The sequence below is a fragment of the Spathaspora passalidarum genome (assembly GCF_000223485.1).
Source record: "Spathaspora passalidarum NRRL Y-27907 unplaced genomic scaffold SPAPAscaffold_8, whole genome shotgun sequence".
Taxonomy (NCBI): Eukaryota; Fungi; Ascomycota; class Pichiomycetes; order Serinales; family Debaryomycetaceae; genus Spathaspora; species Spathaspora passalidarum.
The window spans coordinates 605,438-626,968 of NW_006767432.1; the positions used below are offsets into that span (position 1 = coordinate 605,438).

At 38.7% G+C, this 21,531-nt stretch overlaps 11 protein-coding genes across 11 annotated transcripts; 6 read left to right on the forward strand and 5 right to left on the reverse strand. All coding sequences in view use genetic code 12, as the record gives it.

Moving 5' to 3' along the window:
- Positions 1 to 277: 277 nt before the first annotated feature.
- SPAPADRAFT_63741 (uncharacterized protein) lies at positions 278 to 1,589 on the forward strand (the record flags this gene model as incomplete). Its single annotated transcript, XM_007377835.1, has 1 exon — positions 278 to 1,589. The coding sequence occupies one exon, from the start codon at positions 415 to 417 to the stop codon at positions 1,531 to 1,533; it is 1,119 nt and encodes a 372-aa protein (XP_007377897.1).
- A 267-nt stretch (positions 1,590 to 1,856) lies between these two features.
- Positions 1,857 to 3,416, reverse strand: SPAPADRAFT_63745 (uncharacterized protein; the record flags this gene model as incomplete). Its single annotated transcript, XM_007377836.1, has 1 exon — positions 1,857 to 3,416. One exon carries the CDS (start codon positions 3,317 to 3,319, stop codon positions 2,192 to 2,194), a length of 1,128 nt encoding a protein of 375 aa, XP_007377898.1.
- Positions 1,867 to 2,145, forward strand: SPAPADRAFT_57582 (uncharacterized protein; the record flags this gene model as incomplete). Its single annotated transcript, XM_007377837.1, has 1 exon — positions 1,867 to 2,145. The coding sequence occupies one exon, from the start codon at positions 1,867 to 1,869 to the stop codon at positions 2,143 to 2,145; it is 279 nt and encodes a 92-aa protein (XP_007377899.1).
- Positions 3,417 to 4,604: 1,188 nt separating the features above from the next.
- Positions 4,605 to 7,994, forward strand: SPAPADRAFT_52961 (uncharacterized protein; the record flags this gene model as incomplete). Its single annotated transcript, XM_007377838.1, has 1 exon — positions 4,605 to 7,994. One exon carries the CDS (start codon positions 4,605 to 4,607, stop codon positions 7,992 to 7,994), a length of 3,390 nt encoding a protein of 1,129 aa, XP_007377900.1.
- Positions 7,995 to 8,275: 281 nt separating this feature from the next.
- SPAPADRAFT_144561 (uncharacterized protein) lies at positions 8,276 to 10,129 on the forward strand (the record flags this gene model as incomplete). Its single annotated transcript, XM_007377839.1, has 1 exon — positions 8,276 to 10,129. The coding sequence occupies one exon, from the start codon at positions 8,276 to 8,278 to the stop codon at positions 10,127 to 10,129; it is 1,854 nt and encodes a 617-aa protein (XP_007377901.1).
- A 138-nt stretch (positions 10,130 to 10,267) lies between these two features.
- Positions 10,268 to 13,912, forward strand: SPAPADRAFT_144785 (mRNA-binding protein; the record flags this gene model as incomplete). Its single annotated transcript, XM_007377840.1, has 1 exon — positions 10,268 to 13,912. The coding sequence occupies one exon, from the start codon at positions 10,268 to 10,270 to the stop codon at positions 13,910 to 13,912; it is 3,645 nt and encodes a 1,214-aa protein (XP_007377902.1).
- A 160-nt stretch (positions 13,913 to 14,072) lies between these two features.
- SPAPADRAFT_63749 (uncharacterized protein) lies at positions 14,073 to 15,673 on the reverse strand (the record flags this gene model as incomplete). Its single annotated transcript, XM_007377841.1, has 1 exon — positions 14,073 to 15,673. A coding segment is annotated over one exon (862 nt), but the record flags the coding sequence as incomplete, so codon positions are not given.
- On the forward strand, positions 14,088 to 14,507 carry SPAPADRAFT_57586 (mitochondrial 37S ribosomal protein bS16m; the record flags this gene model as incomplete). Its single annotated transcript, XM_007377842.1, has 1 exon — positions 14,088 to 14,507. The coding sequence occupies one exon, from the start codon at positions 14,088 to 14,090 to the stop codon at positions 14,505 to 14,507; it is 420 nt and encodes a 139-aa protein (XP_007377904.1).
- A 308-nt stretch (positions 15,674 to 15,981) lies between the features above and the next one.
- RPP0 (60S ribosomal protein uL10) lies at positions 15,982 to 17,044 on the reverse strand (the record flags this gene model as incomplete). Its single annotated transcript, XM_007377843.1, has 1 exon — positions 15,982 to 17,044. The coding sequence occupies one exon, from the start codon at positions 16,991 to 16,993 to the stop codon at positions 16,055 to 16,057; it is 939 nt and encodes a 312-aa protein (XP_007377905.1).
- A 129-nt stretch (positions 17,045 to 17,173) lies between these two features.
- Positions 17,174 to 18,626, reverse strand: SPAPADRAFT_68961 (uncharacterized protein; the record flags this gene model as incomplete). The annotated part of the gene is made up of 1 exon (XM_007377844.1): positions 17,174 to 18,626. The coding sequence occupies one exon, from the start codon at positions 18,624 to 18,626 to the stop codon at positions 17,295 to 17,297; it is 1,332 nt and encodes a 443-aa protein (XP_007377906.1).
- A 449-nt stretch (positions 18,627 to 19,075) lies between these two features.
- SPAPADRAFT_68962 (uncharacterized protein) lies at positions 19,076 to 21,247 on the reverse strand (the record flags this gene model as incomplete). The annotated part of the gene is made up of 1 exon (XM_007377845.1): positions 19,076 to 21,247. The coding sequence occupies one exon, from the start codon at positions 21,245 to 21,247 to the stop codon at positions 19,076 to 19,078; it is 2,172 nt and encodes a 723-aa protein (XP_007377907.1).
- Between the last annotated feature and the right edge of the window lie 284 nt (positions 21,248 to 21,531).

A 21,531-nucleotide genomic window follows, 5' to 3' on the forward strand; every position in this document is an offset into this window, starting at 1 on the left:
TACCCCTTTTTGTTACTGTTCACTTGCATAAATGTGCTTTCAATTATCTTTGCACAACTAAACCTCCCATACCTTTCTTTCCTTTCATATATTGACACATTTAGTAAACAATACCCCAGAATTTCACCTTGGAGGAGTTTACTCCGGTACCGGTATAATAATAAAGTTTCTTTTTTTTTATATTTTCTTACTCGAAAAATTTTTCAATTTTTGAGTCAGGTAACTTTTACTCATCCTGTCAAAACTCTTATAATAAACCCCATTCTGAAATTTTGCTTTTTGCATAGTAGACTAGTTTAACCTACTTCACAAACTTAGAACAAAAAGTTCTAGTATTCTTGCATCACAACTTCATTTCTCCTGCATAAACCTTAGTCATACATTAGTAATACCTCATTTTTGCATCCAACCAAAATGATTGCCCCATACCCCGTGAAAATTATAGTCATAGGAGCCGGTTTAATCGGACCACGTCATGCCCAACATGTACACGATAATCCACTCACTGAGCTTATGGCAATCATAGATCCGCAACCAAGCACAACTGAGATCGCTGACAGACTCAATACATTGCATTTCCCCTCCATTACCACATTTATTGAATACTGTAATACAAGAAAATTACCATATCCTGACGGTGCAATTGTGTGTACACCCAATCACACCCATGTTAAAGTCTCAGCTGAATTGGCAAGTTATGGGATAAATTTGCTTGTGGAGAAGCCTATTGGATCTACCCCACAAGAAGCAAAACTGTTGAAAATGTACACTAGCATGAAAGATGTTAAGGTATTGGTGGGTCATCACAGAAGGTTCAATCCTTATATTATGGAAGCTAAACGGAATTTACATAAATGTGGAGATATTGTTGGTGTTCAAGGAAGCTGGATGTTATGTAAGCCCCAAGACTATTTTGAGATTGCCCCATGGAGAACACAGAGTTCAGCAGGGGGTGTGTTATTAATTAACTTGGTTCATGATTTGGATTTATTACAGTTTTTGTTTGGACCAATACTTCGAATTTACGCCGAGTTGTTACCAAAGAGACGAGATCATGAAGCTGATGAAGGTGCTGCATTAACTATAAAATTCAAAAATGGAATCTCGGGAACTTTTATCTGTTCCGATAATGTAACTTCCCCATTCAATTTCGAGAATGCCACCGGTGAAAATCCCATGATCCCACATCATTCAGAAATCAATGGGATTTACCGAATTTTTGGTTCAAAGGGAACACTTTCACTCCCAGAAATGACATTGTTCCACCAATCCCACATCAAGAATTCCACCTGGTTGCAACCTTTAACTGAGGAGAAGATTGAATTCAACAGAGAAGAATTGCCATTTGATTCACAATTAAATCATTTTGTGGATGTAATTAGAGGCAATGCTGAGCCTTATTGTTGTATAGATGATGGTATTTCGGCATTACTTTGTATTGATGCTGTCTTGAAGTCTATAGATACTGGTATGCCAGTAATGGTTGAAGATGTCAAGAATATTAAACCTAACGACGAAGCTTTGGGTTTTTAAAAAAGTTTATATCAAATGCATATTTATAAGTTTGCTTAATACACTTTGGTAACATGATCTAATTCTAAATTGTTCGACACATTTGAAGTCCAAGCTGAAAACACTACTTCACCCTGGCTATTCTAGCCTATATGTTGCAGTGTTTATCAGTGAAATATCTAAAGCGATAAATGCAGATTTGCTATTTCGCAACCATTCAGTTATTAAAAAGATGTGTCACGTGCCAGAGGTCACATGCGCAAAAATCCACCCAGTAAAATCGCCAACATTTTTCAGCAAAATTTAAAGTGAGAAAAGAGCCATCTAACAATCCACTTAGCATTAGTCATCATCATGTCCAAATTCGTCATTCCTACAGCATTAAAGGAGTTAAGATTCCATTTATCACAAACCGGAGAAGCTTCAATACCTGTAAGGAACTTCTTGACCAAGAATTACGCCACCTTAAAGACTCAACTGGATTACAAATTACCAATTTTAATCAGAGAAAGTTACGGTATTCCACCAACTTTAACTGCTAGATTCGAAAAGGGTCGTGAAGTTAAGAACAGCTTAGAAGGATTAGATGAAGCTGGTGTTGCCAAGGCATTGGCTGATATTTTAAAACAATAGTTTCTCATGATTGTTTATGTACATTACTAATATATATATATCTAATTTATAAAGTAGCCTCTGGCTTTTTGTAATTACCCACTTGATAAATACCCCAACCCAAACTTGCAAAAGCGTCATTGTAAACTTCTTTGATTGGTTCGTCTGATTGGTTGGCAATACCACCGGCAACAACAATAGGCAAGAAATGTTCCAAGGTAGGATGAGCTTGTCTTAAGATGTCCTTCTTTTTCAACTCCAAGAAGTTTGGTAATAATTCGTCTTTGGAGGATTTTTCGACCAAATTAGTCAATTCCTTGTTGAATGGTTTCGTGTATGGCATAAGGCCACCATATTGTTGGAATGCTCTGCCGAGATCATATAAATTGTGGACAGACATACCGGAACAGACAATTAACCCAGTCAAGTATTTCTTCTTGGATTCATCCCATAATAATTCATTCTTAAATTTACTCAATGCTTGACCTAATTTGAAGTGTGTTTCGAAATCTTTGTCATTCGAAGTTAAGGACACTTGAATAACAGCAGTTTCTTCTAAATCCAATCCTTTAACTTCTGGTTGAGGTTTGGTTTGCGTGTTGTAGTCACTGAATGCGACTTTAAAAGGAACCCAAGTACCATGGTCAATACCTCTTCCTTTGGAGATTCTGCTGTGGAACTTGTTATTTTCGAGATGTTGTCTGATTTGTTCGGCAACAAACCATGAACCTTTGGTATGGAATTCTTCCTTGTACATGTGGTTAGGGAATCCTCCAAAATCGTAAATCAACTTGTTTTCCCCGTCTTCAGTAGAAGGAACGCTGATTTCAATCAAGTTCGATCCGGATGATTGCCAGTGGGCACTGACAACAATGATATAGTCTGGTTTCCATTGGTTTTTGATCTTGGTTCCGATCTTCTTGACGGTTCTCCATGCACCTTTGTTTCCGAAATCGTCGTCTTCATACATGAAGGTTGGACCTCCATGACTGAAAAAGTAAGCTGGGAAGGGTGTAGGATTCTTGATGTATTTGGCGATTGAACTCATTTCTGTAACTTGTGGTGTAACTTTGGTAGTAAACTGTGGTGCAACGGATATAGCGGGAGTACTAGTAGTAGTGGCTGGTTTGTTACTATAGTAATAGTAGGTGAGTGCAGGTAATAATATGGAAAGGAAAGTGTAGATAAGATTCATAAAGACAGACAACGGATTGATTTATATCAATACCTGCTTACAAACAATAGTTCTACCCTAGTAATATTTATGTAAAGTGTGGTTGCATCATAATGGTACGGTTTTCTTTAGAAAATTATTGATTTACTAATGCTGACAAATTTTATGCCGATCGGCTCATTGTTTTTCCGGTGGGTGGATGGTTCTGTGCATAAATCCGCTAATTCGAGAAATCCGCTACACTAACAACACCATTTTCTGTTAGTAATCACTTTTCTCGTTTAATCTGATAACAAATCGTATTTATAACAGATTAGTAGTTTTGTTGTTTATTATTGTGATTGTGGGTGTTCTTTTTTGTTTTTGCCACCAATTTATAGTCAATTTCGAGATTCTTCCAGAAAATATGCTGTAAACTAGCCTGCCTTTGTTAGTAAAGAAGCTGTCAAGCACTGTCTTTGTGATTCTACTAAATTAAACTTAGCTCTAAACGTGATATGACCATTTTGGGCCATAATCACTTACAGAACCAGCATTTGGTTAGCTTTCTCTGGTCATTTAGTTATGAATTTTGAGATGTCAGCCGTGCAAAAAAAGAAAATCAAAACTATTACGATTCCCCTAGGTTACCGTAAGGATAAACAAACAACCCAAAAATAGAAGCAACTATGCCAGAAAGCAATTATACCCTCATATTGACATAGCAACGTGAAATTGAACCATGGTATGTATGAAATTTAGGTTTAAGCAGCCAGTTTCCAAGTCCAACCAGGGAACAAAATTCCCTTTGGGTAAAAAAATAAGTGCAAAGACTACTCACTTTGAACAAACATTTGCGCAAACATTGATAATGCCAAGAGTATCAGTCTAAGACATGGTTTGACATGGAGCCGCATCAGCCGTTGTTGCTTCGAATTGGCGATGTCAATTCCATGTGATTGACACACACTATGCAGTACTTATTGTTTTACAACTGTTGTTTTTTTTCTTTCCCTTATTGTACTGTCTGAGGTTTCACAACCGTAAATTTCAGGTTGTTTTGAATGACTATGCCCTTTCCCTTCTCGGATTTCCTAAAATTTTATAGTTGTGAACGTTAGTTGTCATCTTGAAAGACCCAGCCACTCCCCTCGATCATTTATACGTTCGCGTTGTCCTAGCACTTCCCCACTAAAATATACAGCCATGGTTAGCCTATTCCGGAGAGTACGTACATGCACACCGTCCCCCTCCACCTGTTTCTTTTTCAACCAAATACTAACATTGTTTTGATTAGCGAACTAGCCGACCTGATTCATACTATGACATGTCGAAATATGCCCCTGAAACAAATAATCGATCATTACCCCAATCCCCTTCCTCGTCGGGATTAGCGGCTGCCACCGCAGCTTTGCGAATGCACAGTCTGCCTGTGTCTTCTTCCCCAGTCAAACAACCACCTGTTCAACGACATCCAGCGGCGGCACCAAGAAGTAATTCCTTGTCCAATAGAAGCAACTCCCTTCGTCAATATACTTATCATCCTAAAGCATCGTATGCCGTGGGACAACCATCAATACCTAACCCGAGAAGGTACAGCAGTTTGACCAATAAAGTAAATTCCACTTATGCCCAATTCGCCCCTCCAGAGGATGATGAAGACATGGAAGAAACAGTAGTCACCACAACAACCACCAAAGTCGTTGATTCTCACGGACGCACCCAGTCAATAACAACAAAGACAGTAACCACCCTTCCGGATGGATCCAACATCATAGAAACAACAACCAAGAATATTCTGAGGACAAGTTCCCGAGCCAATTCCTTGAATTCTGGAGCCAACCTCCGAGTCAATTCCCTAACCCATTCCAATAATCTCGAGAAGATTGACGAACAATTACAGAACTTCGAGTATGACTACCAGGTCGACTCAAGCCATTTGGACTCGCCTGATACGATGTTGAAATTGAACCTTCCTGATAACGCCAATCAATCTACTCCCAAGGAAATCTTGCCTGTCCATTCAGATGAACCTAAGCCAATTGCAAAGACGGACTCAGTCGAGAAACCCAGATCTATATTAAAGAACTCGCAACGACCTCCGATGGAAGAACCATACGACCAGCCACTAAATGACGTTTCGCCAGCATCACCAAGAAGTCTATCCACCCCACCCAACTCAATCACATTCAATGAAAAAGTCAAGACCATCCCTGTTTACACTGAGCATAAAACTCTCAGAAAAGCATCTAAACCACGACCCCAATCCCACGTACCTCCTCCATCATCGCCAAAAACTCCAGTTCCCGATGCCGATTTCTACGCGGCAGCCATGCAAGCAGCATATAAGAAAGTATATGGGGACAGAGTGCCAGATGCGCCTGTTGCAACCGCAGCTCCTCTTACTCCTCCTCCACCTGCAGTTCCTGCTGCTGCTGTTGATGAAGTCGAGCCTGCATCACCCAAGAAATCCAAGTTTGGATTCCTTCCATTGAGTCCGAGAAGAATGTCCATTCTGAAGGAAAAACCAAATATCCCGGTTCCAACCACAATAATTCCTGATCATAAACACGAAGGTGAAATTCCCGACGATTACAAATACCAAGGACATCATCGACAATTTGCAACTCATTCGATGAGGGATAATATTGCCAAGAAGGATACCTCGCGAAAAGAACGACTTAAAGAGGAAAAGAGACAAGCTAAGGAAGAAGCCGATAGACAGAAGCGGGAAGCTAAAGAGAGGGCCGCCCAGGAGAAGAAAGAGGCTAAAGAACGAGCTATTCTTGAAAAGAAATTAAAGAAGGAGCAGGAAGAGGAGAATAAGAGATTAGCCAAGGAGAAAGCCGAAGAAGAGAAACAGTTGGCCAAGGAAAAGGCCGAGGAAGAGAAACGATTAGCAGAAGAAGAAAAGATACTAGCTAAAGAAAGAGCCGAAGAGGAGAAGCGATTGGCTAAGGAGAAAGCAGAAGAGGAGAAGCGATTGGCTAAGGAGAAAGCTGAAGAGGAGAAACGACTGGCTGAAGAAGAAAGGAGAATAGCTAAAGAAAGAGCTGAAGAGGAGAAGCGATTGGCCAACGAAAAGGCCGTGGAAGCAAAGAGACTAGCTAAACAACAGGAAGAAGAAGAGAGACGGATTGTTAAGGAAAAGGAACTTGAACAGAAACGGATTGCTGAAGAGAAGGAGCTTGAAGAAAGACGATTAGCACAGGAGAAAGAGCTTGAAGAAAGACGATTGGCTGAGAAAGAAATTGAAGAAAGACGATTAGCGAAGGAGAAGGAAGAGGAAGAAATTCGGATAGCCAAACAGAGAGAACACGAAGAACAGAAAATGGCAGAAGAACAGAAAATGGCAGAAGAACAGAAACAATTAGCGATCGAGAAGGAACGTGAGCAAATCCGATTGGCGAAGGAAAAGCAAGCGGAAGAAAAAAGGTTGACAAGGGAACAAGCCGAGGAAGAATCCCGGTTGGCAAGGGAACAGTCCGAAGAGCGGAAACAATTAGCCGAGCAACGGAGCTTAGCTCAGGAGGTGAAAGAAGATGAAGAAAACAAGATTGCTCAGGCTGAAGAACCACGTTTATCTGACCAGGATATAGAAGAAGAAATGCCTCGCGCTCAGGAGAAGACAGATGCAGAGAAGCACTTAGCTGCAGAGAATACCCCGGGAGAGCAACCAAGAGCCACGGAAATTTTGCCTGACAAAACTGTTTCACGGGAGAATTCAACCAAGGAGCTGGTTGGAAATTCGCGTACTGAAACTCATAACCAAACATCACAACCAACAACGCCAAAAAAGCGTGGATCAAAGATTTTTAACATATTTGGAAGACACAAGAAATCTGCCAGCACTGCAAGTTCCCATTTCTCTCACCGTACTATCCTGAATCCTAACAATATGGAAAGCGAAACCATCAAACTAACCGAAGAAGCATCCTCTATTCAAAAGTATGAATCGAAGGATGCAACACGAGCCAACCACGAAGTCCAATCCAATAGAGATACAGTAGACAATCCTACTATCAAGTCAGACAATCATGAATACGTCTCTGGTGTTTCTAGTTTTGCTGAATTTGTCGATGTTCACATCACCAATGACCATGACGATGCTTCTTCTATAGCTGAATCCCCTGCTGTGATGGATGAAGTTAAACGTCAATCTACAATTGATGATGTTATTGCTCCTGAACAAAGCGAATTAGAAGCTCCCAAGCTTGACCCTGCAAAGACTCACGATACTGTTTCGTCAACTCAAGAAACTTCGCGACCTTTCTTAACTCCGGCTGGCACTTTGGATGACGTGAAGCTCCAACCTACCAATGAATCCCAAGTGGAAAACGCAATTGAACATGAAGACATTGGTACCTTGACCAAGGAAACCACCGATGAAGACGTTGGTGGCGTCAGCTCTCCTCAACTAACCGAAGTTGAACCTCCACTCGAGAAGACAACTCCGCAAGTAACTGCACAACCTCAGCAATCTTCTCTCACCGATCTTCAACCACCAGCAGAGCCAAAGCTTAAGAATGAAGCTCCAATTGCTAGTGCCGATGACAATTCCACACCTGTTAGCGAGCAAGAATCAACTCAAGGAACCCATTCCACCAATGCTACTGACCATCAGGATCTCGATGACACTGAGGTTACCACCAAGAAGAAGAAGCCAATTGGAAAGTTCAGACGCACAGTTTACAAGTACTTTGTCAACAAGTATTAATTTATTCATAGTTTATGTATTTCGGTTTATGTATTAGTTTATTTAGATATGTGATTGCATTTGAACAAACTAATCACTGGTAATACACCTTTATATAGAACTTTAAGTCAACAGTTATATATGCCACACTACGCTACCAATTTTGCCAATGATGTAATAACCAAGTTTTTTTTTTTTTATTTTGTGGCTGATTAGATTGTAAGGTTGACAAACAAATCTGAAAGTGTTGCCAAATTACAACAACAACAATGGCCGACCTTATAAAAGACCTAAGAACAACAATGATACGGGAAAACCCTGCCAGACCAGATAGTCTGTCTAGCACGAATGATCTGGTTTTCTCAAACAACCAAACAGATGCAACTTCTACAAGTTCAACTGTATTACCTGTCATCCAGCAAGATCCAGAAGTTGCCAAAGCATTTGCAGATATTTGTATGGCATGTCGTACTGGAGACATTGAAGTTGTAGACTCCTTGCTTTCTACGCCCAATCTAGATATCAATCAAGTGGACGAGTACAACTATTCACCATTGATCTTGCTGTCTTTGTGCGGGCATTACCCCATAGTGGAATTGTTGCTTCAACGAGGTGCTGTTTGTGACAGAGATACTTTCCAAGGTGCGAGATGTATCTACGGGGCATTGACTGATGAAATTAGGGATCTTTTGGTGAGTTTTGATATTTCGAAAGCGGTGGATTCAACACAACCTTTTGCTGCACATATTGCATCCTTGTTGAATCCGTTAGTTACCAATACCAGGGATGTGGCGTTCCAATTCAAGAGCGCTTCTGGCGAATTGACATCTTTCAAGTTGCACCGATTTTTACTTGCCGCTAGATGTCCGTATTTTAGAGAGCAATTGTTGAATGACGGCAAATGGGCGTATTTGACAGTGGTTAATATGCCGGAGAGTGTTGACCCGCTGGCATTCAAAGTTATTATGGATTATATATATCTCAGAACTGATTCCATTGCCATTGATGATACGCTGATTCAAGCCCAGTTGATTGAATTGGCGAGAAAATACAAGCTTCCGGATTTGTTAACAGGAATCGAGAAAATCAAACAGTGTAAAGACGATAAAGAAAGGGCAAAGGTAAAGCATGACTTGGCATTTCAGTTTGTGGAAACAGCAAGAGGTAACCTTGATGAATATCTTGATAAATATGTATGGAACGAGAAGATGGTATCTCCTATGGATTTAGAGGAAGATGTTGATATTGATGATATTAATAGTGAAGAATTTATTACTGAAGAGCAAAGATCTACACTTTTAGAAGCTGATTCAATCCCGGATATCATTCTATCATGTATTGATTCTGAAACTGAATCTGTTGTTTACTACCCTGTAAACAAATCTATTCTTGCCAGATCTGAGTATTTCGATACTATGTTCAAATCAGATATTTTCAAATATTCTCAAGAAGATATCCCAGTTTACAAGGACAAGATCCAAGATCAAGAGATCATCAATAGGCCACAACTTCAACTGGAACATCTCCCTGTTGTGCAAATAACTACAACTACTACTAATCAGAATGTAGCCCAAATGATCTTGTCCTATTTGTACCATGATGATGTGAAACATATTCCTTTGCCATTAACGATTGAGCTATTGCTAGGTGCTGATGAGTTGTTTTTAGAACGGTTAAAGACAATGTGTGCAGTTAATATTTCATCACAATTCAATTCATTTACATTTGATGAACTCCTCGACCTTAAACTAAAGTTAGGATATAATGCGTATGATTTAATAAGAATAGCGTGGCAAACCAGGTGTGATAAGTTGGAACAACATCTTACAAAAATGATAGCGTACAATCTTCATAAACTCTTTCAAGTTGAAGAAGAACGTGAAGAGTTTGCTAAGCTAATTGAAGAGTCTGCCGCCAGGATTAAGGAAAGACATGAAACCGATACTATTGAATTAATTGATGATATTCGTTATTACTTGTCGAAGAAATACGCTGTTCATACTGAATTTCAATCGCTTGATCCAGCCATGAGTTTTAGAGATCCTGATGCCAAACCAGCGGAACATATCCAACTTTATAAAACCGCATTAATGAATTACGACAAGGACATTGAGATCATTGACTATTTCTTACTGGAATTACAATTAGATGCATAAACCTTGTATTTGTATAGGATTGAATATTATCACGTGACAACTATTTTTGCAATGAAAAAAAAAATTGTATAGAGACGAGATGAGCAGAGATTTGGAGAGATCATCTTATCTACTAAGAACATTTAAACTTCAAGAAACATGGCAGATAACAACCCCGATGGTGGTGTATCTGTAGATACACTTATCCTTGACGATAAACTTGCCAGAATAAGAACCCAAATCAACTCAAAATTGGACAATCAGAAGCATTTAGCCATTATTTTGTCAGCCGTTGATGAAAATATTGAAGAACAAAAAAACGAAAAGACTCCTGTTGCATACTTTGTCTCCTTCTTGAGTTTATTAGACCAATGTATTCAAGATGATCAAATTGTTGATACCAGTTTAGCCACCACTACTGCTTATTTCTTGGATCTTGTATTCCCATTCACCCCAAAGGCATTATTGAAAGCCAAGTTTAACCAGATCTTAGCCAAGTTGGCACAACCTTTAACTCATCCAGATGCTGAGGCTCCTTTGGTCAGATCAACAATTGGTGCGTTGGAAAGTTTGTTATTAGCACAAGACCAACCACAATGGACTTCTAGCAGTGCTATTTCTCCAAAGAGAGCATTTTTAGGGTTGGTGGAATTATCATTCGATCACAGACCAAAAGTAAGAAGAAGAGCACAAGAAGCAGTCAACAAGATTTTGTCTAACCCACCTGCATCACCTTCTCCTATCCACCCTGGTGCTTCATTAGCTGCCGATGTTTCTTTAAAGAAGTTGAGAGAATTATTGCAACAATTCAGAAGCCAGAAAAAGAAGGACAACAAAGAGTTGAATTCTACAATCATCCACTGTTTACAATTAATCACCTCTATCACTTCATCAAATGCTTGGCCCTCAGCACAAATTGAATCCTTGTGTGATGTGTTGTTGGAAATCTCAAAGACTTCTGATCAATATTTGGTTTCTTCAGCATTTGGTGCATTTGAAGGGTTGTTTAAATCAATGACTAGTATAATTGACGCGGATAAGTTTGCTAATGTGTTGAACATAATCTTTGATTTGAAACCACCGGTAAATGATACCCATTTAGCTGCCTCTTGGTTAGCTGTCATTGCCAAGGCGTTAGAGAGCTTTGCATCTGTAGCTCCTCAAGTTTGTATCGAAAAATTACCAACCATTCTTCCAACCGTGGCTAGTTTCTTGGGAGCAGACTCCAAAGACACTTACACTTCTGCTTCTCAATGTTTGATTGCTATTGTTACCCAAACCATTCCTGATAACTTCTTGTTGCAACCTTCCCAAGATAATGGAATCACTGGTGAAATTTACGAATTGGTGGACGAAACAGTTACTTTCATTAGTGAACTCATTGAAAAAGAATTATTCTCAATCAAGTATCAACATGCCACTAAGGAAATTCTTGAATTTGTTATCGGTGCCACTTTGAAATTGAGATCCAGAGCTAACCCTGACTTCCTTTCTATCCTTGAAACTGTGGGTCAATGGAGAACCAACGAAGCTGAGAACTTCCCTCACAATAAAGAAGCCGAACAGTTGATTGCAGCTTGTATTTCAACCATGGGTCCTCAAGTTGTATTAAGTGTATTACCTTTAAACCTTACCGGTGGAGACCAACCAGGAAGAGCATGGTTATTGCCTTTATTAAGAGACAATGTCAGATTTGCTGAATTAAACTTTTACAAGTCTGAAATCTTGCCACTCGTGGAATTCTTTGACAATAAGATCAAGCAATCAACCAATAAAGAAAGTGTCAACAATAAGATTTTTCAAACTATTATTGATCAAATTTGGTCTTTGTTACCACATTTCTGTGACTTGCCTCGTGATTTGACTACTGCATTTGATGACTCGTTTGCTGCTCAGCTTTCTGATTTAATGTATGCTCATGTCGACTTGAGAGTTCCAATTTGTCACGCATTGAGATTATTAGCTGAATCTAACGTTGCCTACCAAGAAGGTGCCTTGAATGATGATTTGTTGATGCAACAAGAATTCCCAATCACTGAAGCTACCAACAACATACAATACTTATCCTCAAAATCTTCAAACATCTTATCAGTGTTGTTTAACGTTTTTTCTTCAACTTCTCCCGATTCAAGAGGATTTGTTTTGGAAACTATTGAAGTCTATTTACAAATAGCACCAAAGGATGAGTTGGCCACTACTTTCGATAAAGTCTGTGGATTGTTAAAGAATGCTATGGACGAAGAAGCTTCCAAGCCTGAACCAAAGGGAAACCAAACTCAAGCCAAGTTGAGTATCACCATGATGGATTTAATTGTGTCTATGGCTAAATATGTCCCGGTTTCTTCTCACAATGCCTTGTTTGCAATCTTCTCATCCACTGTTGTCTTGAAGGATAATGCATTAATGCAAAAGAGATCTTATAGAATTATTTCCAAACTTGCTGAAACTGATGCTGGTAAGGCATCAATTTTGAATTTCATTAGAGATATTGAAAATGTTGTAATTCAAACTACTGAACTTACCCACAACTCAGCCAGATCAGCCAGATTGACTGCTGTTTTATTGATCTTGGAAGTTTTGCCTCAATCAGATTTATATTTCGTTCCTGCCATTTTACAAGAAATCATCATGGCCACTAAAGATGTCAATGAAAGATCAAGAGAGTTATCCTATCAAATTCTCATAAAGATGGGTCACAAGATGAATGAAGGTGGTATCATTGAAAACTCCAAGGTTCCGGGTTTTGACGCCGATGCTCCAAATTCTCAAGCTTCCTTGACTGAATATTTCACCATGGTTAGTGCTGGTCTTGCTGCTCAAGCACCTAGTATGATTTCTGCCACCATCACTGCTATTTCCTGTTTAATCTTTGAATTCAAGGATGTTTTGCCTACCGAAGTTCTTTTGGAAATTGCGTCTACTGTTGAATTGTTCTTGACTCATAACTCTCGTGAAATTGCAAAGTCTGCCATTGGATTCGTTAAAGTTGAAGTCTTGTCCTTGCCTGAAGAGATGGTGAAGGCAAATTTGACTGAGCTTTTAGCTAAATTGATGAGATGGTCTCATGAACACAAGGGTCATTTCAAATCTAAAGTCAAGCACATTTTGGAAAGATTAATTAGAAAGTTTGGTATTGAAGAAGTCGAACAAGCTATCCCTGAACAAGACCGTAAGTTGATCGCCAATATCAAGAAAGCTAGAAACAGATCTAAGCGTAAGCAAGAAGAAGCCGGCGAAGAAGCTGCCACTGCTACCACTTCCGCTAACCCTGAAAAGAAGTTCATGTCTGCTTATGAAGAAGCCTTGTATGATTCTGATATTTCTGATGAAGATGAAGTTGACATTTATGACGAAGATTTGAATAGAAGAAAGAAGGGTACAGGCAAGGGTAAGTCCAACCAATTCATCTTGGAATCCGGTGATGAACCATTGAACTTACTTGATCGTCAAGCATTGGCCCACATTTCTTCGTCTAAACCAAAGAAATTTACTAAACAAGATGTCTCTTCTAAATCTTCTGAATTCAAGACTAAAGACGGTAAGTTTGTGTTTAGAGAAGATGCCCAAGAAGAAGATCCATTGGCTGGTAAGAGTTCTGGAATTGATGCTTACTTGGATGCTGTTAAGCAAGCTCCAGTAAGAGGCCAAAGAAACAAGTTGAAATTCAAAAAGACTAGAGACGACGAAGAAACTTGGTCTGATGATGAAGAGGATGCAAGACCTGTTAAGAATAAGGGGAAAGTCCATGGTAAATCCAAGGTTTCCAAGCCTAAGCAAAAGTTTAAGGCAAGAAAGAAGCTTTAGACAGTTGGTTGTTTTATTGTATAGTAGTTTAAGTATAATAGAAATGTTACAGTTGGTAAGAGTAGTGATCACGTGAGCAGTCTTTAAATTTTTTTTTTTTTGTTCTGCACCAATTTTTCAATGTAAAATTTTCAAAGAGTATCAGTACGATCCAACTAATAAGCAAACAACAGTAATGACAGGGTGGAGTGGACCTACTACTAAGATAGCTAAGAATGCTAATCGTATAAGATTGGCCCGTTTTGGAAGAAAACATCAACCATTTTATAATATCGTTGTGATTCCACGTTATAAAGCCAGAGACAGACTTCCAATTGAAGTTCTCGGTACTTATAATCCAATTCCAGTACCTAAAATACCTGGATCTCAAGAGAAGAGCACCAAGGAAATCGAGTTAAACATGCAAAGAACTTTATACTGGCTCGGTGTCGGTGCTGAGCCAAGTGATAGAGTATCTTGGTTACTCAAGAAGGCCGGTATCTTACCTGAAGAATGGCCAAAGGCACCTGTCACCAAAACCGTTGCTCCAAAACCAGTTGTTAGCGAACCAAAGACTGTTGTTGAAGAACACGTTTCCTCTATAAGGGAGAGATAAGGGAGAAATAGATTTTCTTGTACATATAATTAGGATATTTTTATTAATATACATAGCATTTTAGTAGCCATTACATTTCCAATGAAAGAAATGCAGTTTGGAAGAAGATTTGTGGAATCCAAGTTTTGCTTTGAAGAAATTTTTTACGAGTTTCTTGAATCTAGGCTTATGGGCCGATGGCATACGTATATCTGGAAGGCTTTCTTCAATTTCCGTGTTGCCTTGACTTTCTTCTTCTTCTTCTTCTGCTTCCTCTGCATTCCCTCTAAAGTAAAACTCATCAACCCAATCAGGGATATCGGAATCATTCTCCATATGAAACCTAAAATTCTCATTGCGGTACAATAATGGTTCCAAGTCACTATTTTGAATAATGGTCTCCTTGGTTCCATTAACAATGCCACTATCAATTGTCTGGCAAATTTCATAGTAATCTTGAGTAATCTGTCTATAGGCACTCCGCTCTAAGTTTTCATATGATTTTAAAGAAATGAATTTAATAACCAGCCGATAGATTGAGTCAACTTGTTTAATAAACTTTGCAGTAATTTCTGGAGTATGTTTTGAAACCTTGTTGAAGTTGGTTGACAAAGCAGCAAAATCAGTTATACAATTAGCAGCCACAGCCATTGACTTTGCGTGAACAAGTTCTGTCTCGACATATTGGAATAATTCTGGGGTAGGTGTCACCGTGTTGAAAACCTTGAGCATAGTGTCGTTAGCCACTTTGTGTCTTTGTCTGCAAAGGAAGTAAGTGAATCTGCTGTCGTCAACGAATTGGAAAATAGTGGAGTTGGTTTGTCGTTTAGCATTCGAGATAAGAATTGAATCTTTGACACAGTCGTTTAATGAATGTATAGTACGAATCCGTAAACTATTCAATGTCTCCACGATATTCAATGTTACTTCTGCGCTAATTGTAATACCAAACAAGTTTGCTGTATGATAAACAGTTTCAACCATACTTTCAACCATTTTCCATATGGCTTTCTCAGAACTTGACATCTCGCTACTCCAAATGTCAACTTGACGTAATAAGCTGTCAACAACAAGAATTGTAAGGATTTTGTTCAAGCGGCTATTGGTAAGATAGTTCACAAAACTTGGTGTTAATAATGGGTCTTTTTCAACAATCTCCTTCAGGGAATCAATCAAGTTAATGACTCTTTCACTATGAATGAGGGTGGTATTTGGGTTTTCAATGTATGGACCTTCATCTAGTAGCAATGTGATTTTATTAAAATTTACAACCAACTTTGTTTCTTCTGATTGATAAACCTTGAATGAAGTGACGGAACCTAAAGAAGACGTGGTATGTAGGGTTGTACATGTTGGATTGAAATCCGAAGCATACGTTGTCCTTGACCTGGTATCAACCTCCTCTTCTTCCACAATCATGGTGTAGCAGTATAACTTTAAGTTGGTTGCAAAAAAAAAAATGCCTTTCTAAATATCTACAATAATCTCAACTTGTGCACAAAAATCGTTAGATATGAATATTATAATGAAATTAAATACTATTATATAAAAGTTTCATTCTAATCAGTTTAATCGAATAAACCGAAACCCATGTCATCATCAGATTCTTCAGCTTCTTCAGCAGCAGCTTCTTCAGCGGCACCAGATTCTTCAGCACCGGCAGAGGCAGCAGCAGCAGGAGCAGCAGCGTAAGCTTCTGGGTTAGCCAATCTGTCCTTAACAGCTTCAGAACCTTCGTAAGTGTAGTCAGTGGCAATAGATAAAGCCAAGACGTTCTTGTAGTTGTTGATAAGGGAGTGACCAACGGATGGTAAGGTTGGGTAACCAACAGCCAAGGAGATAGAAGCGATGGCGTTGATAGCAGAAACGAAGTGACTGATCAATTCATCATCGGTAATATCCAAGATGGAAGATGGGAAGACTTGACCGTTGTCGTAAACTTGAACAACAGTCATACCATAGGTGAATGGAGAGATGTTCAACATGTTCAACAAGGTAGCTTCGGAAGGACCGACCTTTTGGTCAGCTTCAACAACCTTAACATCGGAAACAATTTCAATAGTACCTCTGGCAATCTTGGTTGGGACACCTAAAGCTTGGAAGAAAGAGGTCTTACCTGGTTCCATACCAGTGTTACCGGCTGGGATCCAGACATCTAATGGAGCAACGGCACCGGCTCTGGCTGGAGCAGCAACAACGTTGGAAACAACGGTGTCTCTGATGGTCTTCAAGTCAGCGTTGGTGAAAATGAAACCAACGTTACCCTTAACGAAAGGTAACAACTTTTCAAATTCTGGCAATTCAGACAAGAAACCTCTGATGGCTCTTCTGACCATGGTGTTCTTACCCATCAAAACGACGGCATCACCTCTCAAGGCCTTTCTGATTTCATGCATTTGTTGGGAAGAAACATTGTCGACACCAACAACGAAGATAGACTTGTATTCTTCTAACAATTCTCTCAACTTGGAGAAGTATTGGACTTTCTTATCACGAGCACCACCCATTTCGACTTGTATTTATGTTATTGACGATAGGAATTTAATGGAGTCAAAGTTAATTTCTAAGAATAAGACCAATATAGTTTTGATAAAAGAAGATTTTGAAAAATTGTTTGGTGACAAGCCCCAATGTGCGCCCACTAGAGTGCGAAAAAAAAAAATTTTTTTTTCCTAAAAGAAATGACTAGGTATTGTGCCCTAATTTTTGGCACGTGACTATGGTTTTGTGACATGCCCATAGGTCAATACTTCTTGCAACATGTTTGTATAATTGGTAGTTAGTTGTACATATTCATTCTATTTAGTATTAAGTAAACTCTAGCTTTATGTGCCCGATTTTATAATCTTGAATCATAGCCAAATCTGGCATTTTAAAAGTCCCTGTAAAATCTAACAATTCTACCAGTTGCAAACTCTTGGGAAGTTTCCAACTTGGTTCAATCATAACACCAGGACATTTCAAGTATAACTTTTTCAAGTTTTTAGGAAGTTCAAACAGATCATTTAGCTTAAAAAATCCAAAATCAGTAAACAGTTCTGGGTATCTATACACTACTGTGTCATTGGTGCTACCTCTTTGAAATGATGGTTTGCAGTTTCTAAAACTTAGATCAGTTAACGATTGAGGTAGTGCAGTATTGAAAAAGTAATAGTAGAATAACTTTCCAAAATAGCCTGATATGTGTAGTGCAGTCAAGCATGAGAACTTGTTACTAGTATTGAAGTCTAGGAACAGGTCGATTTCACAATCGCGAAATACTAATGTTGTCAAATGTTCTGGGAATCTAAAGTATCCCATATCTTTAAACTTCCCTCCTTTAAATTCAATTTCAGTTAGCAGACCGCTTGGTCTAATATTCAAGTAAGTATCTAAAGGTAATAAACTTCTCACCTGCAATTGTTTTACTTGAGGGGGTAGTTCTAAATCATATGTTGGAAGATGGAGGATAGCAGAACTCAAAAGAGATACATAATTTAGTCTCTTGGGAAGATATTCAATATTATAATGTAAAAGCTCATTCAGAGAAAAGCTTCTTAGGTTCTTGAGTCTGGCAAAGAAAACAGCACTATCCATTACTTTTGCTTGAGGTATTTCCAAATGTTGTATACTGGGTTGAAATTGTACATCATCACATTGACAAAGCACAGTGTCATGTTTGTATTGCTGGGAATAGATATTGTAAGGATAGCGTTGGACCTGTTTCATTTTAAACCAATGTGGACTATGTTCTCCGTCGTATTTTTCTTCGCATATTCGTACTCTTTTCACTCTAGTCAACAACGTATCATGAGTTTGATGCATTGCAATCAAATCATCGAGGTTATCAAACGAGATTTCATCTGGTATGAAATTGGGATAAGAATTGAGAAAGTTAATTAGACTTTGTCTGCTTCCAAGAACTGCGTACTCGCCAAAATTAAGTTCAAAGGGATTGACTATATCATTGGAGTATGAGTTCAGAGACTGATTTGGTATCCTGCTTTGGATGCTTATCTTTTGGTAGTACGCACAGAATGCATGGCTGATTGCCCAATTATTTTTAAAGTGTAATAGTTCGAGAAGGATATCTCGAGGGAGTAAATCTATAATCTTCTGGATTACTTCATGAGGGAGATCTGAGAGTGTAACAGATATCATCAGGATGAAGAAGTAATATGTTTTAGCCAGAAATAAATTGATTCTCAAGAATAAATAAGGAAATCGCCTGATGGGATAAAAAGGGCGGGTTTGTAAATGACCTCGGGAAACCTAAATTGTAGCCGAGATCTACGGGCTCAAAAGTTTTTAGATTTCTAACTAAATATAAAAATAATAATGGAGTGACTAATCTGGGGAAGGAAGGGGGGGGTATATAAACTACAGATGCACTAGTACATTAGACAACTTACATGGTCAGGAGATGGCTGCAATGAATGACGTGACTTTTTTTTTGGTGTATTGTTTTTAGCTGCAAAAAAAAAAATAAAGGTTCGTAGTGTGTTTCGTTGGTAGAACCCTGTATGCGGTTCAAAAAAAGATTGCCCTATATTTCAACTTCACCCATTAGTTCTGCTATCTATTCACTTTCCCTTTTATTGTCTGCTTGACTAGTGCTTCCTCCTTGGGGCTCGGCAGTAGCGTACTTTTGTACTGGTTACTTCTTGTTTTTCTGTGGATGATACTGATGTCATTTTGCTAGTAGTTTCATCTGTTGTTTCACTGGAGGTTTCATATTGTGTGTTGCTAGTTGTGGCAAGCGTAGTTTCGTCTTGTGTGTTACTAGATGCAACAATAGTAGTTTCGTCTTGTGGGTTACTAGTTGTGGCAATAGTAGTTTCGTCCTGTGGGTTACTAGTTGTGGCAATAGTTGTTTCATTTGTTGTGCTAATGGTGGTTTCCTCTTGAGTTTGGCTGGTAGGCAGTTCTGTGTATGCATTTGATTCTTGTTCGGTGGTTGTTTGTTCATGTATATCACAAACGTTCTTCCAACATTGAAGTGGGGAGTCATGTAAATCGCCGAAATCATCTGGAAGACATCCATGTGTATAGGAAAATGGAATTCCATTCCAATTATATTCAATTGTAAATGGAGTGGTACAGATATACTGATCAATGTTTTGTGTCTTCATAATCCAGACTAAGTAGAAGTGGTAAGGTGAGTTTCCGACATACGCATCAAGTTGAATACTACTCAAATAATCGTCAGGTGTTTGCAAGTAGTAAGCAAAAACAGCATGCAATTCACTTTTTGGAATGGTATCTTCAATCTCAAATTCAAGTGTAACTTCATATAAATCATCTTGGATAAATTTAATAGATTCAAAGTTGAAAGTCTTAACCTTTGGGTAAGTGGATTCTGAGAGAGCGTGTGCACCAATAGGGATATCACAGACACTGTTACCATTCCACAGCGTGGGGCAGGCTGTTGGGTCTGGCATTGACGGTAAGTTTGTACGTGGTGGATTAATAGTTGAGGGTGTTGGTTCCTGATATACGGTACTAGATTCAGGTTTTGCCGATGTCAGAACGTCTTCTTCTTCAGTGGTGGTTTGGGCAAGCGGCTCACAGACCTCTTCCCAACACAAAAGTGGTAAGTCACCAACTCCATCGAATACATCACATCCATGTGCATATGTAGCTCCTACTTCTTGCCAAAGATATGAAATCTCAAATGGTGTGGTACATGTAAACTCGTTGATCTGTTGCATTTCCATTACCCAGGAATAGTAGAAGTGGAAAGGTGAGTCTCCAACAAGATCGATACCATCATCTTGTTGTGGATTATAGAGGTAATCACCAAAACTGTAACCACCTGGCATATGAAGGTTTCCCACATATATATGTTTCAAATGGTCTTTCGGGTATACACTACCATCAACTTTGAATTCAAAAAGAACTTGATACAAATTTCCAGTCAAATATTGTATAGATTTAAATTCAAATATTTGCACTTCTGGATAATTTGCATTTCTTGCGTGTTCTCCAACATCGTAAGCACAAACACTATTGCTGGTCCACAGGCTTGGACAATCTATTGGTGATGGTAATACAGGCAAGTCTGTTCTTGTAGGTTCAATGGTGCTAGGGGTGGCAACTACATTACTTGTACCTTGTGATTGTGTTGTTTCAAAGGATTCTGTGCTAGCTTCAAGATTTTGTTGCGAGCTAGTTTCAAGGTTCTGTTGGGAACTAGTTTCAGCAAAGTTAGGCTTATCCCAACATTGAGCTGGGAGATCAGTTAACTCATCGGAGAAACAACCATGTTGATAAGTGGCAAAATATGTATCCCAATCATAGTAAACTTGGAATGGGGTCGTACACGTGAGTTGATCGATATCTTCAGCTTCCATTACCCAGGTAAAATAAAAGTGGAAGGGTGAATCACCAAGAAGGTTTTGTTCCCACGATTCAACGAAAAGTTCGACACTTCCAAGATAATAATCTGGGGTTTGTAAGGAGAAGATATATATTGCTCTCAATTCAGATTCGGTATATGAATTACCGTCAATTTCGAATTCAATCATTACTTCGTAGAAGTTATCTTCGATCCATTTAATGGATTTGAATTCAAATATCTTTAGTTCTGGTTGGTTGTTTGCTTTGGATAGAGCACCAAAAGGAGAATCACAAATACTATCACCATTCCACAGAGGTGGATAAGTAGATGATGGTTCTGGTAAGTCGGTATATGGTCGACTAACAGTCACTGGCCCGGTGTCGGCAGCAACCATAAGTAGCATTTGGAATAGTAAGTAGCAAAAACATAAAGTTTGTCGCATTGTAAGTAATAGTTCAGCTGCAAAATCAAAATATGGTATGAAATGACTAATAAAAATTTGAAAATTTAGCAGATCGTGCTCTTATATATATAGGAGTTTAGAAATTGAAATGGTAACATTATTAGTACGGATGTATTCGAGAATGGATGCAAGAAAACTTCTTTCGTTCCAATTTTTATTTTTTTTTTTTTGCTGCAACTTTTAGACGAGGATCTAGTATCCAATAATGGAGCACTTTAACCATATATTAACATAAAATATTGTCCTTTAAAAAGGAGGCTTGT